Genomic DNA, 19,001 nt, shown 5'->3' with positions numbered 1-19,001 from the left:
CACAAACCACACACACAACAGATACTATTTACTTTTATTAAGTTTAAGATTTGGACATGATATGTGGAGAAGATTGAAAGCAGAACTTTTTTTGTTATAAAGTTCTGGGCTATGTACAGAGAATATTCAGCGAGACATGTAACAAGACTGGTCCAATTAATTCTAAGAAATATTTTTTCTTAACTAAACTACAAAATCTGCATTGGTATGAAAGCTATGTATACAACCCAAAAGGTAATCTTTCTGAACCTTCAAACAGACAGTTTAAATTATTTCACCCAGTTATAATTCAATAAGAAAAAATGAAGAAGGCAAATAGCTAAGAGGTCAATGAATGAAATTCCACTTGTTGAGAGATTATACAGTAGTCACATAACCAATTAAAAAAGTTCTGTACTCACTCTGTGGAATTAGAACGTGGTCTAAACTTTCTTCCTTTATTTTTCTTTCGATTGGCTCCTAAATTCCCTGAAGAAAATAAGTCAGGAAAAGTCAGAGATGTTTCTCTAAATATAGCTAAAAATCACATGACACCAGATTATAGTCCAACAGGTTTATCTGAAAGTACAAGCTTTCGGAGCGCTGTTGCTTCATCAGGTAGTTAGCCTTTTGGGATCCTTTCTGCTTTCTTGCATTTCTGTAGAAACTTGATGTCTGTGTCGATATGTGCGATCTTCTTGGTGTTAATGGTAGCCATGATGTTCCAAAAGCTTGACTTCCAAATAAACCCGCTGGACTATAACCTGGTGTTATGTGATTTTTAACTTGGTCTAATCAAGTCCAACACTGGCATCTCCACATCATCTCTGAATATGTGAAGACAGAAAAATCAGTACTCACAAGTGTAAATCTCTTTATACAGTTAGATATAGGAGAAAATAAATTGGAAACAAAGAAATGACTCATAATTTGGTTCTGTCTTCACAAAAGAGGACACAAATAACTCCCAAGAAATATTAGGGTATAGGAAGGGGGAGGAATGAAAAAAAATTATTTGTATAAAAATGCTAGAGAAATTAATGGGATTAAAGGCTGACAAATCATCAGGGTCTGATAATATACATCCCAAAGTACTCAATACCAGATGTATTGAACAAAGGAACATAGAAACAGAATAGATCACTCAGCCCTTCGAACCTGTTGTGCCATGCAGTGAGATCATGGCTGATTTGTGGCTTAACTCCATATGGGCCTTATATCCTTAATACCTTTATTAATTAATGTACCTTCCTCAGGGGAGGCAATGACCTAATGGTATGATCGTACCTAATGGTATGATCGCTATATTAGTAGACGCCCAGGTAATGGTTAAGGCACATGGGTTCAAATCCCACCATGGCAGATGGTGGCATTTGGATTTGAAATTAAGAGTTGAACTTAATATTTGAAATTAAAATAATGATTGTGACACCATTGTTGATTGTCAGGAAAGCTCATCTGGTTCACTAATATACTTTGTTGTATAATCTGCCATATCTGGTCTAGCTTACATGTGAATCCAGATTCAAAATTATATAGTTGACTCTTTTATGCCTCTGGGTAATTAGGGATGGGTTGGCTTCGCCAGTGATGCCCACATCCAATGAATAAAAAATAGAATTAACAACTGTTCCTGAATCCACTGCTGTTTGTAGGATAAAGTTCCAAACATTTACCACCCTCTATTTGTAGAAGTGGTCATTTTCCAAAATGGAGTTTGGAGCTGTTCCTACAGGTTGGACGGTGGCAAATGTAACTCTGCTATTTATAGAAGGAAAAAAGGATGGAGAGAAAACATAGAGAATTATAGACCAATCAGCCTAACATCAGTAGTGGGGAAAATATTAGACAACGTTAAACATGATTACAAACCACTTGGTAAAACATTAATGGGATTAGAAAAATCAGCATGAATGGGAACTAAGCCACTGGAATTTTTTGAGGATGTTGTGGTGCATTTGGATTTCAGGAAAGCTTTTAATAAGGTCTCGTATGAGAGACAAGTGGGCAATATTAAAGGACATGGGATTTTGGGTAATGTATTGGCTTGGTTTGAGAACTGATTAACAGACCAGAAAGACAGTGGGAATAAATGGGTCTTTTCTGCATGGCAGGTGGTGTGCTGTGCTGCAAAGGTTAGTATTTGGGCCCTAGCTGTTCACAATATAGAAAAATGACTTGGATGAGGGTATCATATGCAAGATTTTCAAGTTTGGTGTTGACACTAAATTAGGTGGAACAATGTGTTGTGAGAGGATACAAGGAGGCTTCAGGGTGATGTAGACAATTTGAATTTATTGGCAAATACGTGGCACATCCAGTACAATGTCGATAAGTGTAAAGTTAGACATCTTGGTATTAAATCAGAAAGATAGCATTATTTAAATGGTGATTAGCTGAACAGCTCACTTCTGCTCCAACTTCTTACAGTTATGGTCTTGGTAATTGGGGGGCATAGACCAAGAGGGAGAAAGAGAACAACGAGGTTGGGCAACTTAGAACTGAAAACAGGAATCTCGTACAACCAAGCGAAGAGGGAAGTAGTAGACCATGAGATTGGAAGAATGAGCAGAGCCCTTTGGCAGATCTACACTGTGGTTCCTATAGTCCTGCATCAGTCAGTAATCTGCCTCAATGCTGAAAATGAATCACTTAGCTAAGGTAATTGCTCTATTAGTTAGTAATGGCTCTCCTCAAACAACTGCACCAGCTTTCCTATTCTTGGATATTAAATCAGATAACTAAAACATGTGGGATTATCTAACAAAAAGTTTTAAAGGGTAGCTCAAGAAGTAAATACCTTTACTCTATCTCATCCGCTTTAACTCCTCAGTTACTCTGAACGATACTAAAATATTTTATTTTTTAGCACCCACTAAACTTGCTAACTTCCCTAATATTTGAGAACACTATCATTAGTGTGCAGTCATACATTAAGCAGTTTTGGTTCAGTAGTAGTACTCTCTGTGATTTACAACCCTACAGTGTATAAAACTATCCCTGAGGTTTGAGCAGCTGTTTCAGGGCATGGAGAGAGGCTGCTGCCATGAATTTCAGATGAGACACTGAAGTAAGGTACTGACTGCTTGGTGGATTTAAGAAGTCACATGACACGATTTTGAAGAAAACTGAAATGTTTCCCTTGTTTCCTGGCTCATTTGTACTTGGCTGTAAAATGTTTTGGGATCTCCTGACGACCTGAAAAGTACTTCATAAATACAAGCTCTTTCATAATAGTATTAGCATCAGTAAAGGGCTGAAGTTACCATGAAGGACTGTCCTTCTCAACCTCTCCCTTGCCTGAGGTATGGTGGCAATCGGGTTAAACCACTACTAGTCATCTCTCTCCAGTGAGAGAGCTGTCCTATGGTCCTTTGGGAGCATGGTGAATTTATCTCTGGTATCTATAATGAAATATTTGAATGACATGGATGTAGATGTGATAAAAACAAGACAAACTGAAATACTTACTTGTGAGTTTAAACCACATTATTTTTTCAATCCTTGTTAGTCCTATATATAATCTAGATATATTGCAATTGTGGCAATAATATTTCAGGTTGATAATGTAACACTCTGCAATACCACCTCAGTAGACGAGTCCTCATCAAAAGTTCTTTCAGCCACCATTATACTGTCCTTGACTAACAAAGCCACACCTCCACCTCTTTTACTGTCCTCCCTAATCTTAATGAAAGATCTAAACCCTGGAACCTGCAACGTCCATTCCTGATCCTTCTCTATCCATTTCTCCAAAATGGCCCCAACATCAAAGTCCCAGGTATCTATCCATGCTGCAAGCTCACCTACTTTATTCTGGATACTCCTGGTGGTGAAGTAGACACACTTCAAACCAGTTTGCTGTCTGCCAGCACACTTCTGTGACTGTGAAATCTGCAATAAATACAGCTAATTCCATGCAGGTATATACTACACAGATTGCAAATTAGAAAGTGTTGCATGGGAAGAGATCAGGTGCAATTGTCTCCAAATATATATCAATACCACCCATAGCCATTGATGCACTTAATGTAAGGTCACTAAGGAAGTGTACAGTCATAGCTTGTCGGTCGAACAATGGATATTGTGTATTTGTGTAAGTATAGTAGAATGTCACTTTAAGAGTCTGATCATGTGACATAATGATGATATCTGCTATTTTTGGTGAGAAACCTATTAGTCAAACCTTGCTGCCTGTAGAATAAATATCTCCTGTTGTTTAATACTACAACCTTCTGGTCCTTCTTGAAATGAAACAGTTATAAACAGGACAGTCTTCACTTGAACCAGAGGGGTACTAACATCCTGGGTGGGGAATTTACTGCTGCTATTTGGGTGGGTTTGAACTAGTTCAGCAGGGCAATGGGCAGCTGTGTTGTAGTTCCAGTACACAGGAGGATGAGAGTAGGGAGGACAGGGACAGGATTTCACAGTCACAGGAGTGTGCTGGCAGACAGCAAACTGGTTTGAAGTGTGTCTACTTCACCGCCAGGAGTATCCAGAATAAAGTAGGTGAGCTTGCAGCATGGATAGATACCTGGGACTTTGATGTTGGGGCCATTTTGGAGAAATGGATAGAGAAGGATCAGGAATGGACGTTGCAGGTTCCAGGGTTTAGATCTTTCATTAAGATTAGGGAGGACAGTAAAAGAGGTGGAGGTGTGGCTTTGTTAGTCAAGGACAGTATAATGGTGGCTGAAAGAACTTTTGATGAGGAGTCTACTGAGGTGGTATTGGCTGAGGTTAGAAACAGGACAGGAGAGGTCACACTGCTGGGAGTTTTTTTTATAGGCCTCTGCAAAGTTCCAGGGATGTGGAGGATAGGATTGGCAAATCAATTCTGGGTAGGAATAAAAGGAACAAGGTGGTCATTATGGGGGACTTTAACTTCCCCAACATTGACTGGAAAAGCTATAACTCTAGTACGCTGGATGGATCAGTTTTTGTCCAATGCGTGCAGGAGGGTTTCCTTACACAGTATGTTGAAGGGCTGACAAGAGGGGAGGCCACACTGGATCTGGTACCAAGTAGGTGACCACTTTGGACAGAGTGGCCATAATTCAGTTACATTTAGTTTAGCGATGGAAAGGGATAGGTTCATGCCACATGGCAATAGTTATAGATGGAGGAAGGGCAATTATAATATGATCAGGCAAGACTTAAGAGGATAAAATGGGGTAGCAAAATGCAGGGGATGGGACAATCGAAATGTGGAGCTGGTTTAACGAACAGATTTTGCATGTTCTTGATAGGTATGTCCCTGTGAGGCAGGGAGGAAGTGATAAGTTAAGGGAACCATGGTTTACGACAGAAATTGTATATCTTGTTAAAACAGAAGAGGGAGGCTTATGTGACATTGAGACAAGATGGTTTAGATGAGGCGATAGAGAGTTACAGATTAGCTAGGAAGGATTTAAAGAAAGACTTAAGAAGAGCAAGGAGGGAAAATGAGCAGTCTTTATTTGGTAGAATAAAGGAGAACCCTAAAGCTTCCTATAGGTATGTGAGGAACAAAAGGATGACTAGGGTAGGAATAGGGCCTTTCAAAGCCAGAAGTGGAAAGTTGAGTGTGGACCCTGTGGAGATTGGAGAGGTGCAAAATGAATATTTCTCATCTGTTTTCACTCAGGAAAAGGAGAATATTGTAGAGGAGAAGACTGGGATATGGGCTATTAGACTTGAAAGGATTAAGGTTACTAAGGAAGAGGTGTTATCAATTCTAGAATGTGTGTAAGTAGATAAGTCCCATGGGCCAGATGGGATTTATCCAAGGATTCTCTGGGAAGCAAGGGAGGAGATGGTGGAGCCTTTGGCCTGGATCTTTGAGTGGTCATTGTCTACAGGTTTAGTACCAGAGGACTGGAGGATTGCAAATGTTGTGCCCTTGTTCAAAAAAGGCAGCAGAGATGACCAGGTACTTATAGACCAGTAAGCCGTTTGTCTGTCATCGGAAAAAGTTTGGAAAGAATTATAAGAGATAGGATTTATAATCATCTAGCAAGCAGCAATTTGAATGGAGATAGTCAACATGGCTTTGTCAAGGGCAGGTTGTGTCTCACAAACCTTATTGAGTTTTTTGAGAAGGTGACCAAGCATGTGGATGAGGGTAGGGCAGTTGATGTGGTATACATGGACTTCAGTAAAGCCTTTGATAAGGTTCCACATGGTAGGCTATTGGATAAAATGTGGAGGCATGGGATTGAGGGTGATTTAGCTGTTTGGAGTAGAAACTACCTTTCTATAAGAAGGCAGCGAGTCATGGTTGATGGAAAATATTCAGCCTGGAGTCCGGTTATTAGTGGTGTGCCACAAGGATCTGTTTTGGGACCACTGCTGTTTGTCATTTTTATAAATGATGTGGACATAGACATAGGTGGATGAGTTAGTAAGTTTGCAGATGATACTAAAGTTGTTGGAATGGTGAACTCAGCTCATCCACCACTCCATTGTCTTCTGGAGACTGCTCACTCCCTTCTGCACAAGCCATCTTTCCTGATTTTGGAATCCTTAGTTCCTTTTGGGATGATGCTGTAAGAGTCAGTGTTGATGGGGAATGCAGTGGTGTTGTCTGTGGGGCAGGCAAAGGGTGAGCACTGTCATGGAGTATAGGGAACTGAGGGAGGGTAAGCATTTTCATGATCTACAGAGTGGTTAGAATTGTTGGGAAGGAAAAGCTTTGTTGGTGTAAGTGAGGATGAATTGTGTTAGAGGGTGGTGAGTATTGTCAGGGGGTGAGTGATGAAGGAGAAGGTGAACATTGTCACTGTCGGGGATTCTTGCGATATTGGATTTGACAAATTGATTCAAAATTTAAGTCAATGATATGAAGGTAGACATTTAGCAGTTTGGCTTCCAATCTTGACAATGAAGGAGCATGGCATCATTAGAATTATACCCATCACTTGGCCCCTGATTTGGTTTTTTGCTACATGGTACATGGAGAGTTTAAACCCCAGTCAGTAGCAGGCGCATCTTCTCTGACCTTGGCTAGAAAATCCAGGTCATGTTCTTCAATATATTGTAAGTATATAAATATATAAGATACAGATAGAACAGTACAGCACAGAACAGGCCCTTCAGCCCACGATGTTGTGCCGACCACTGATCCTCATGTATGCACCCTCAAACTTCTGTGACCATATGCATGTCCAGGAATCTCTTAAATGTCCCCAAAGACCCTGCCTCCACAACTGCTGCTGGCAACGCATTCCATGCTCTCACAACTCTCTGTGTAAAGAACCCGCCTCTGACATCCCCTCTATACTTTCCTCCAACCAGCTTAAAACTATGACCCCTCGTGTTAGTCATTTCTGCCCTGGGAAATAGTCTCTGGCTATCAACTCTATCTATGCCTCGCATTATCGTGTATACCTCAATTAGGTCCCCTCTTCTCCTCCTTTTCTCAAATGAAAAAAGTCCAAGTTCAGTCAACCTCTCCTCATAAGATAAGCCCTCCAGTCCAGGCAGCATCCTGGTAAACCTCCTCTGAACCCTCTCCAAAGCATCCACATCTTTCTTATAATAGGGCGACCAGAACTGGACGCAGTATTCCAAGTGCGGTCTAACCAAAGTTTTATAGAGCTGCAACAAGATCTCATGACTCTTAAACTCAATACCCCTGTTAATGAAAGCCAATACACCATATGCTTTCTTAACAACCCTATCCACTTGGGTGGCCATTTTAAGGGATCTATGTACCTGCACACCAAGATCCCTCTGATCCTCCACACTGCCAAGAATCCTATCTTTAATCCTGTACTCAGCTTTCAAATTCGACCTTCCAAAATGCATCACCTCGCATTTATCCAGGTTGAACTCCATCTGCCACCACTCAGCCCATCTCTGCATCCTGTCAATGTCCCGCTGCAGCCTACAACAGCCCTCTATACTGTCAACGACACCTCCAACCTTTGTGTCATCTGCAAACTTGCTGACCCATCCTTCAATCCCCTCATCCAAGTCATTAATAAAAATGACAAACAATAGAGGCCCAAGGACAGAGCCCTGTGGAACACCACTCACCACAGACTTGCAGGCAGAATATTCTCCTTCTACTATCACTTGCTGTCTTCTGTTGGCCAGCCAATTCTGTATCCAGACAGCTAAGTTCCCCTGTATCCCATTCCTCCTGACCTTCTGAATGAGCCTACCATGGGGAACCTTATCAAATGCCTTGCTGAAGTCCATATACACCACATCCACAGCTCAACCCTCATCAACTTTTCTAGTCACATCCTCAAAGAACCCGATAAGGTTTGTGAGGCTTGACTTGCCCCTCACAAAGCCGTGTTGACTGCATTTAATCAAGCCATGCTCTTCCAGATGATCATAAATCCTATCCCTCAGAATCATTTCTAACACCTTGCAGATGACAGACGTGAGACTGACTGGTCTGTAATTGCTGGGGATTTCCCTATTTCCTTTCTTGAAGAGAGGAATTACATTTGCCTCTCTCCAGTCCTCAGGTACGACTCCAGTGGAGAGCGAGGATGCAAAGATCTTTGCAAGTGGCGAAGCAATTGCATTTCTCGTTTCCCAAAGCAGCCGAGGACAAATCTGGTCCGGGCCTGGCGACTTGTCAATCTTAATGTTTGACAAAATTTTCAGCACATCAGCTTCCTCTATCTCTATCCATTCCAGCATGCACACCTGCTCTTCAAAGGTTTCAATCACTACAAAGTTCGTTTCTTTCGTAAAGACAGAAGCAAAAAACTCATTTAGGGCTTTCCCTATCTCCTCAGACTCCACACACAATTCCATATGCTATCCCTGATTGGCCTTATTCTTTCTTTGACCATTCTCTTATTCCTCACATAAGTGTAAAATGCCTTTGTGTTATATGTATACATATATAAATAACACTAACCCTGCCAGGAGTTACTGCGTGGTCGACCATTTTCACAGACATCTGGAATATGTTTTTCATCTGGAATCCGTTCACTCCATGAATGAGACAGTCCATTTGATCTGAAATATTAAATGGATATGTGAAGTGATCCTTTATTTATATCTTACAAAGTCCAATTGTCCTCTGGTTTCTCCAGCGTAGAGTACTAAGGTACCAAAATAGAGATGTTGCTGCATCTAAATGTTTATTACCATGAAAATTTAAATCAGAAAACTTGCATAGGTTAGCTGAAGGAGCAGCCTTTGGTGAGAGACGTTTTGTGTGCTTACCTTGGTGCATGCAGATCATTACACTGTAGCTGATTCACAAGCAAGGAAAGAGGCCTTGATAGCGCATGTGCAAAGTCATGGAGTGCTATGCTCATTCACAATTTCCCCTTGTGTGCTCTGCATTATTGTCAGCAAGTGCTCATTCTTTATACATGCAACAGGGCCACATTGGCCTACATTCATGGCCACTTCAGGGTCTGTACAAAGGTAGAATAAATGTACAGCAGCACTCCTGAGGTAATTGCACGTCACTCATTTTTCCACGAATCACTAAATCGTTTTGAGTGAATGATATCCCTCCAGAATTGGAATAACAGCAGATCGATCAGTACAGATTTTCAAGGCATGAGGTGAGGGCCGATATTGTGAGTCCAGACATGCTCATCAATACGCAGGCCGATTTGGCAATGACTGGTACACTTATGCATGGTGTGTAAGGGGTAACAAAATGCGAAGTGCTGACCCATGATGGTGGAACACAGAACGCTGTTTAGTGAATCCGGGCTATGTGTTTTGTAGAGGCAATGACAGGGCATGCTGAGAGTGAGGCCAAAAGAGAAATCTGATAAAACAAAACCTTTATTTGAAAAAAGAAACAACCTAATCGTGGCCACTGTGAATTACTTACTGTTTGTCTGCTCTTTATTTCATTTCACATGAGTTGTCTTCTTTCTAGTATTCTACTCCCATTTCTCTTTGGCCTCCTAATACAGTCTGAACAATCCAGTAGTTAGGACTCTTTAACCCGTATACAACATTGTCAGAAACTTATATGCTGCAAGTTTATTTTCAATTAATCCCATGGCTCAAAAACTCAGTCTTAAAAAAAATTCAAGAGACTTGGAAGACCTTGTTATTATCTTCTGTCATTTGGCAGGAGGGAAGTGAAGCTTAGAAAAGAAGGAAGACCTGATTAAACTACCGGAATCAATCTCTGTGCTAACTGAAACAGTGTGGTTGAGGCAAAACACTACAAATGCCACTCCTAAACTTGGGACTCACCTCAGCACAGCTATCTATCATGTCGCTATTTCTAAACAGCAAAGATGTTTGGCAAGAAACAAAAAAAAAACCCTGGCCATTTTAACTTGCTGTTCACCTTCCTTCAAGCCAAATTCAGGTTTTCTGGTGCCTGCATTAAAATGGATATAGTTCAGAATTGGGCACAAGACCAGCTTTTGCATTAGCACCCCACACACACAGGGGGAAATTGGCTTAAAATGGTTGAAAGCTCAAGCTCCATATACGTTTGCTTTATTCTATTTGCTATGTCATTAACTCAATCTGCTTGTTGCTTGTAAAAGAATAGGTTGAAAAAGAAATGCAGACCTTTTCTTAGAACTAGATGCTGAATAGTTTGAGCTGACTCCAGGAGGTATGTCACTATAGAAAGAGTCAGCTTCCCCAGGCTTTTTGACATAGTCTCCTTGTGGCATTTGCCTACAAACAGTGAGAAGGGGAAAGAAGAGCCATCAAACCCAGAACAAGTACATCTAGAACCACCATACCTCATAACATTCTATCAAAGAATTGCGTTCAAAATTCAAATTTGGTTGATGTTATGCTGCATGGTATCACAAGCAACATATTCAAAAGCAGGCTATGTGGAAGATGAAAGCTGTAAAGATAAAGTTGTAAATGAATTAGTTGGACAAGCTTAAAAGTGAAGCAGTCAATGGGTGTATTCCCTCATGATCTATCTGATGACAGGTAACCCAGTAGCTCTAGAGGAATGTCAGATTCCCAACCCAGTGGGTTGCAAGCTTGCATTCCAATCTTAAACTATCATTCAGACTTGTCTGTTGTAATTTCGACTACATTTTGTCAGCCTTGCCCATTCTGATTGGTGAAGCACTCAGAGAATAGGGCACCGATTACGGTGGCAGGTTACTGGCATGTCTGTTTGTGGTACACAGAAGAACTATTCTCACAGCTGACCCCAGAGTGACACTGAAAGCCACCCATGAGAAGCCTGTGCGCCAAATTCTCTGCCCTCCCAGTTGGAACCAGAGTGTGGCAGGGAAAGAAAAAGTGAAAGATGAAGAAAAGGAGGAGGACAAGGCAGCAGTACAATGGGGTAAAGCAAAGATGCATTGGGAAGATAACCCCGATGATCAGTTATAAACTGTTAATGAACGATTTTAGTCACTTCTAAAAAGCAACATGTTAAAGCACACATTATCACCCTAAAATTAAACAAACATACCTTCTTTCTCGGTAGTTTCTTTCAACATGAAGCAGAGGGAGCAAACAAATAAAAAAAACTTAATGCATGTTCATGACAAAAAAATTAGCTCATAAACTCGATTGCTAATAATTGTTATGATGAACTGTCATAATGAATCATTTGATTTCAAACACTATTTTGGATTAATCAATCTTGCATTCCTGTACATTTCACTAAATGATTGCTGAAGTTTTGCAATAGATTGCAATTAGCAATTTCATGTCTCTATTTAAAAACTGAAGGCAATGGATATTCTTCAGAAGCATGATTCTGAATTTGGCTTTAAGGAATTTTGGGAATGAATGACCATCTTGGTTGGATTATCAATGGAAAAGTCAACATCAATGAACCATATTTGCTGATATGTGGAGCAGAAACAATGTGATCCTATCCAGAAACTGGACTGCTCCAGGAAGGTGAAAACTTGTCATTTTAATTATTTACTTCAATCTCATGTTGATATCTCTGTCCTTGCCCGGCTGCACTGTTTCAGTAAAGCTCAATGTATGCTTCAGCAACAAACTTACGATTAGCACTTTCCAGCATTCTGGATTCAACACAAGTTGAACAATGTTTTGTTATAAATGTAGCTGTCCTCTAATTTTATTTTTTTCTCCTTCAGATCCTTTGCTTTTTCTATTTTTTACATTAGGGCAACAGCTCATCTGCCACAGCCAAAACTTTGATCAATTGTTTTACTTGCCCCGTTACCATTCCCTTGGACCCAATCAGGTTGGTCAAAAACTCCATGGGGTGCGATCTCCTCTCACTGATGGTCAGCATTATCAGTCATTTGTGGGATATGAACATTGCTGGCTGCATTAGCATTTATTTCCCCATCCCTTATTGCCCTTGAGAAGGTGGTAGCGAGCTGCCTTCTTGAACTGCTACAGTCCATTTGCTGTAGGTACAGCGAAAGTGCTATTAGGGACTGAGAGTGAAGAAACAGCAATATACTTCAAAGGCTGCGGAGCATGGCTGAAAGGGGAGCTTGCAGGTGTATTCTCATGCAGCTGCTGACTTTTATCTTCTGGATTGTACTTGTGATAAGTAGAATTTGGGTTGGTGCTCATTCAGTTTCTGGTCAATGGATGGGCTTTTCCCCATTGACGGGATTTCAGCAATTGTAACACTGTCGAATGTTGACATGAGATGATTAGATTCTCTCTGGTTGAAGACAGACAGTTATATGGCGTAAAAGTTACTTGTTATATACCAGCCGGGTAATTGTCCAGGTCCTGCTGCATATTCGCATGGATAGTTTTATTAAGGAGTTACAAGTGGAACTGAACATTGTGCAATATCAGTGAACATCCTGACTTCTGACTTCATGGAAGGAAGGTTATTGATGAAGTAGCTAAAAATGCTTTGTTGTAGAAGGTAATGTCCTATCTCCAACAACCACAATCCTCTTCCTTTGTACCACATAAAACAGTATATCACAATTCCCTATTATTTCAGTTTTGCCTCGTTGCCTGATGGCACATTCGATCTAATGTCACTTTGATGCCTCACTTGCATCTCCCCTTTCATTTCAGTGTTTCTCTGTCCATGTTTGCCCCATGGCAGGTTCCTTTATCCAACTTGTTGAAATCACTGCTGGTGGATTCCTTGATGTAGCAACAGATTTAACCTACCATTGGAAATGGAGATGTCCATGGCAGAGGCAGTCAGAACCTTTTGCCTATGTAAATGATGAGTGTCGTTGCTTCACCACTGGATGCAATATCCAGCTTCTATTGTCCAGCTGGTGGGTGAACCTCCCTCCCAGTAGCATGAACTCAAAAAAATGCATCGGAAATGTTACATAATTACTGTTTCTTGTGGCACTGAAGGTAACAAAATTAATAATGTTAGTAAGTGCAACATAATTTTAAAAATCCTGAAAGCATCAATTCCAGTGCATTTATAGCTGTTTTACACACAATATATTTTGGAAATGAGCTCAAGGAGATCAGACAGCAACTTGAGTTGGTCATGTTTTGAGACTTACTTGTAAAACAATGCTGCAACAGCCAACACGAGAATTGCCATCAAAATGGTTCCTGCAATGGCACCAATAATGATATTGGTTCGAATTGATCCTATGATAACAGAAAGGAAACACACCCAATTAATCTGAGAAATCAGCAAGTAACTTGGTTCAATTTAACCTGTTCATTATCTATATTTTTTCAGTTCATGTCAAAGTTTTTCTCATTGTCACTCTATCCTAAGTAGATCGGAAACAGACATTTTTGATCCAGCTATTAGAGGGTACATAAGTAAGACCTCTGCTGATCTTCTGACACAATTACAGTAACTGATCAAGGAATTACAGGGGGCTTCTATGTGTTAGAAGTCTATTAGATAATAAATGTTATTTATATATAGTATTTCTTCTTTAATATTTAACACTACAAAATATAATCAAATGTGCCAAGCAATTCTTAACTTTCTCCATTTCATTATACAAAACAACTGTATTAGTGATACTTTGAAAATGACTAAGAATCCCACAAAATATTGGTATTCAGAGTCAGAACGGTCAATTCAAAATTTCTTAAAATCTCAGACTTGCATGAGCTGTTTTCATTTGTGTGTCACACTTAGGTAGAGATCTTAGAGAATGCACATGAACTATGTAACTCCTACACAGAAGTCCTACATTGTTCAATTTCTTTCCATTATGCATTTTCTGGTAAATTAATAAGAAACGACAAATGCCAATTTAAACAAGCACAAAGGATTTGCAAATTTCAGGTCCTTGAAGATCACAGCAATTCAGATTATAAGGACTAAAAATTCCAAAAAGGTTGTTTTATCATAATTACATCAAATTCTTGAAAATGTACAAAACCACAAAAAGAAAAAATAAAGAAACAACTAAAAACAAAAGTTGTGAAATCTTTTAAAACTAAGACTGTTTGACAGAAATTGTGCACTGTAAGGATCAGTTTGAGATTGTCACTGTGAGTAGAATTATCTCCAATAATACAAAACAAATAAGTACTGTACCAAGGCCACTCAGTACAGCGCATACTCCACCGCACTGTATGAACTCAATATTATTACAATTTCACATCTCTGCCTTGTGGCTCTCCAATTACAATGTTTAAAATAATGGACAGAACCTTACTGGGACATGAACAACATGAATTATGATGAATAGAATAGAATAGCATTACAGGTCCTGAGAGACTGAACTCAATGGTGGGAGCAACTTGCTGCACTTAAGATCCAGACAGTGATGTGAGACTCTTGAGGAGGAATGGTGAGATGCTCATCAAACAATATTATTGCTTGTTAGCAGCCTCATTAACACCAAAGCTTGCCTAACATGCAGCTTCCTATCCTACCATTCAGTGTGAGGAACCTAGATGTTGACAATTCCCAATGTGAAAGTCAGCCCAGGTAGACTGCCACTCCAGCTTGCCACTTGATCCTCTAAGATGCCATCTTGGGACACCTGGTTACATGTCAGGGCACATTCCACGGTCATCTGGCAGCATCTCAGAATACTCATGGCACCCCTTTAATCCACTCACAGGATTCTTACAGATTGACCTGCTGCTGCAAGGTCACTCTGCGCACAAGGACAGGCAGTCAGCTCACAGTCTAGGAGAAAGTGAGGACTGCAGATGCTGGAGATCGGAGTCAAAAGGTGTGGCACTGGAAAAGCATAGCTGGTCAGGCAGCTTCCAAGGGGCAGGAGAATAGACATTTTGAGCAAAAGCTCTTCATCAGCTTATGCTCAAAATGTCTACTCCCCTGCTCATTGGATGCTGCCTGATTGGCTGTGCTTTTCCAGTGCCACACCTTTTTGACCTACCTCAAGCTGCATCAAAAGGCTGCTAGTTCGCTGTCTTAGTATTTAATTACTTAGTGCCTACCTGGACGCTCACAGCATCACTACCTGGCCTTGAATTGACGTGCCATGACTTTTACGCATTGATGCTTCAGCCAGAGCCTAAAGGTTCACAATACTGCCAAACTGATTTGCACTTTAGCACACATGCAGAGCCAAGGCAGCTTGTCATACTTGTCAGAAGTGATTAATTCAAGGAGTGAATATCTTATTAGATGGTATAGTACTATGTCAATCTCACACTTCCAGCATGTGGCAGTGCTGCATGAGAATCACACTGCCTTGATATCGCAAGGAAATGGCAATGTGTGAAAGGATGTGGTGGATAATCCTCTATCAAGTCAAGGAGAGCTGCTGACAGTCAGAAAGTCTTGGTATTGTCAGTCAAGGGCAGAGTTCACACATGGTACAGGAGCCTAGCCACAGTCAGGCATCCACTTGGCGTGGTTACATTCAGCAAATACATCCGACTGCATTTAAATTTGAAACTGTTAATTTAAATTATTGCATTATTAAAATCCAAATTAAGAATGGTGAAAGAATGAGATCCACACATATGATAATTATTTTTCAGTGCGAGATAAGTTGCTTGACAGCAATTAAAATTCATATCATAAAAGTTTGCTTAAAATGGACAAGACTTAACTTTATGTGGTGAGTTTAGTTCATACTTACTGTGTAAATGCAGCAACTGTACAATAACCAATGCATTTCAATGGTGTAGGGAGATGTCATTAACATGGCCGACAACTTTTGGATATCCTAATTGCGTAATTGCACATTTGTCCTTGCCTGAATTTGTTGCTAGGTTTGACATTTGCAATGGTGAACATCATCTGCCTCACCATTTCTTGTCAGTAAATTATGGTCCAATGTGCCGCATTTCCAAAGATACTAACAAAATGAACCAGTTTGTAAATCCACTCAATTAACATATGTAAAGCAATTGCATTTCACAATATTAGCTAGATGTAGCATGTGTAAATTGTGTAAGTTCTAATACAAATAAGAAGGGGATACAATGTGCAATATATTCTCACTCAAAATGCAGGAGATAGTGCTTAATTAAATTCTCTTTGTCTTTTTGGTTTATAACTGTTGTCATTGCGAAACAGTTTTTTAATGAATCACCTTCCCTTAGGCAAAATGTAATTACATTCTGATCATGTCTGCTCTTCCAATTAGCAAAGTTATTATGTTAATAAAACAATTTCTTATCTGTCTAGACCAGCTAAGGCCACCGTTATTTTACTATACTCATCTCTATAATCTGTTAAACAAATGAAAATCAACTGCTGGGTTTTTTTTGCCTTCCTGGCAGCAACTGCATCTGACCAAAATCATTTCATTGCTTGAATAATACTTCCTATTATTTTTTGTTTTTACAGCTTAGTTGCTAACTTTAATATTTTAAAAACTAACAATTTGATCATTTTTTATCAGCTCTACTTAGAATTTAATGATGAATTGGAAAATAACTTCCCACCCATGATCCACTGTATTCAATCATTATACCCCAAAGCAAACTGCATCCCTGCTCTGAGCTCAAAAACATCTCTAGTTTTGGCTAGTCATTCCCTCGTCATTCTTTTGGTGCATAGTTCCAAACATGGCCCTGTTAAATTCAGTGTCCTCAATCTTACATTCTTTGGGTTCAGTTGGCTAACCAATTAGCTGGGCAGCTAGTGCATGATGTGGAGTGATACCAATCAGTTCCTGTAGTGACTGAGGTTACCATGAAGGTTCTGCCTTCTCAACATCACTCTTTCTTGAGGCACTACTACCATTTGTCCTCTCTATAATGAGAGAACAACCCTATTGTCCTTTGGGATTATGGCAACTTTACCTTTAAGAGGTATGGAGTCATGCTGGTCTCTCTCTATCTGACAGCTTCAGTCAAACTATTCATTTTAAAGAACAAGCTGAGAATTCTTTCTCCAACAGATAAATGGTGTGGACATTAGAACTGTAAGTATGTAGCTCTGAGAGTTACAATCCACAATCTTTTGTTTCTGAGTGAACCTGGTTTTTAGCTACACAAAAGCCAACACTATAAACCTTGCTACAGTGTGTATACTGTCATCCTAGTAAACTCAAACAAGTTAGCACAGCTCCAAAATCTGACAACACAAAGGAACAATTCACAATTTGTGAACTGCTGTGTATAAATGGCTATGTTTCATGATAAATGGAATATGAATATTTTGATTTAATTAGTATTTGAGGATCACAATCCATTATTCAGTTTATTTTTCTGTGCAAAAAGAAAACCAATGATATCTGAGAGATGGGACTTACATGTATTTGGAAAGGCATGGACTGATTAGGGATAGTCAGCATGGCTTTGTATATGGAAAATAATGTTCAAAACTTGAAAATGTGACCAAGAAGATAGATGAAGGCAGAGCGATAGACATTGTCTACATGTACTTTAGCAAAGCTTTCGACAAGGTTTTCACATTGTAAACTGGTTAATATGGTTAGATCACACAGGATCCAGGGAGAGCTAATCAACTGGATATAAAATTGTCTTGGCAATAGGAGACAAATGGTGATGATAGAAGGTTGTTGTTGAAGACCTGTGACCAGTGATAAGCCGTAAGGATCGGTGCTGGATCCACTGTTGTTTGTCATTTATATAAACAATTTGGATGAGATTATAGGAGTCATGGTTAGTCAGTTTGCAGATGACACCAAAATTCATGGTACTGTGGATAGTTAAGAAGGTTGTCAAAGAGTGCAAAGAGATCTTGATCAACTGGGCTAGTGGCCCTAGGACTGGCAGATGAAGTTTAATTTAGATAAATGCAAAGTGTTGCATTTTGGTGAGACAAACCAGGGCAGGACATACACAGTCAATGTTAGGGCCATGGGGTGTGTTTGTGAATAGAGAGACCCAGGGGTGCAGGTGCACAATTCCTTGAAAGTGGCATCACAGGCAAACAGGTTGATGAAGAAGGCATTTAGCATGCTTGCTTTCATCAGTAGAAGCACTGATTAAAGGAGTTAGATCATTATGTTACAGCTGTATAAGACATATTTGGAGTACTGTGTACAATTCTGGTCGCCTTGCTATAGGAAGACTATTATTCAACTGGAAATGGTTCAAAACCATTTACAAGAATGTTAACAAGACTGGAAGGTTTGAGTTATAAGGCAAGGATGGACAGGCTGCAACGTTTTTCCCTGGAGGTTCAGAGGCTGAGGGGTGACCTTATAAAGGTTTCAAATAATGAAGGGCATAGGTAATGTGAAAATTCAAGATCTCTTTCCCAGCGTAGGGGAGTCCAAAACTAGAGGGCATAGGTTTAAGGTGGGGGGAGGGGGAAGATTTAAAAAGGACCTGAGGGACAACGTTTTCACACAGAGGGTAGTGCTTATATAGAACGCATTGACAGAGGAGGTGGTGCAGGCAAGTGCACTTACAATATTTAAAAGGCATTTGGACAGGTACGTGAACAGGAAAGGATAGAAGGATACACGCCAAGCCCAGGCAAATGGGACTAATTCAGTTTAGGAAACCTGGCCAGCATGAACAATTTGGGCCATAGGGCCTGTTTTTGTGTCGCATGACTTTATGTCACCCATGACATTATGAAAGGAAATAAACTTGAAATACAAAAACATGTTACGTAAAAGATTCCAGCGGGATAAGAAGAAAGTAATCATCAGCTATAGGCACGTCAATATTATCTCTTTTGGCAAATATAGTCTGTATAACACTAAAGAAATTAGGATGGTTAAACTTCTTTGATTATATAGCTTGGGCTA

General features: G+C 39.9%; 1 protein-coding gene across 6 annotated transcripts in view; it reads right to left on the bottom strand.

Annotated features, from left to right (window-relative positions):
* The window catches only part of adam22 (ADAM metallopeptidase domain 22), a 391,455-nt gene that overhangs the window by 23,647 nt on the left and 348,807 nt on the right, over positions 1 to 19,001 (bottom strand). For 3 of the 6 annotated variants that reach the window (XM_072575862.1, XM_072575864.1, XM_072575865.1), the window contains exons 25-29: positions 13,377 to 13,467; positions 11,363 to 11,380; positions 10,486 to 10,596; positions 8,846 to 8,946; positions 402 to 468 (exon numbers count right to left, since the gene is read on the bottom strand). In XM_072575862.1, the coding sequence (XP_072431963.1) occupies positions 402 to 468; positions 8,846 to 8,946; positions 10,486 to 10,596; positions 11,363 to 11,380; positions 13,377 to 13,467 (388 nt within the window). The other 3 variants (XM_072575866.1, XM_072575868.1, XM_072575867.1) reach the window with 3 other exon arrangements.

Source organism: Chiloscyllium punctatum, chromosome 8, assembly GCF_047496795.1.
Source record: "Chiloscyllium punctatum isolate Juve2018m chromosome 8, sChiPun1.3, whole genome shotgun sequence".
In the NCBI taxonomy this organism is placed as follows: Eukaryota; Metazoa; Chordata; class Chondrichthyes; order Orectolobiformes; family Hemiscylliidae; genus Chiloscyllium; species Chiloscyllium punctatum.
The sequence above is the reverse complement of the archived record's forward strand: the minus strand, read 5'-3'. Positions and strand labels throughout refer to the sequence as shown.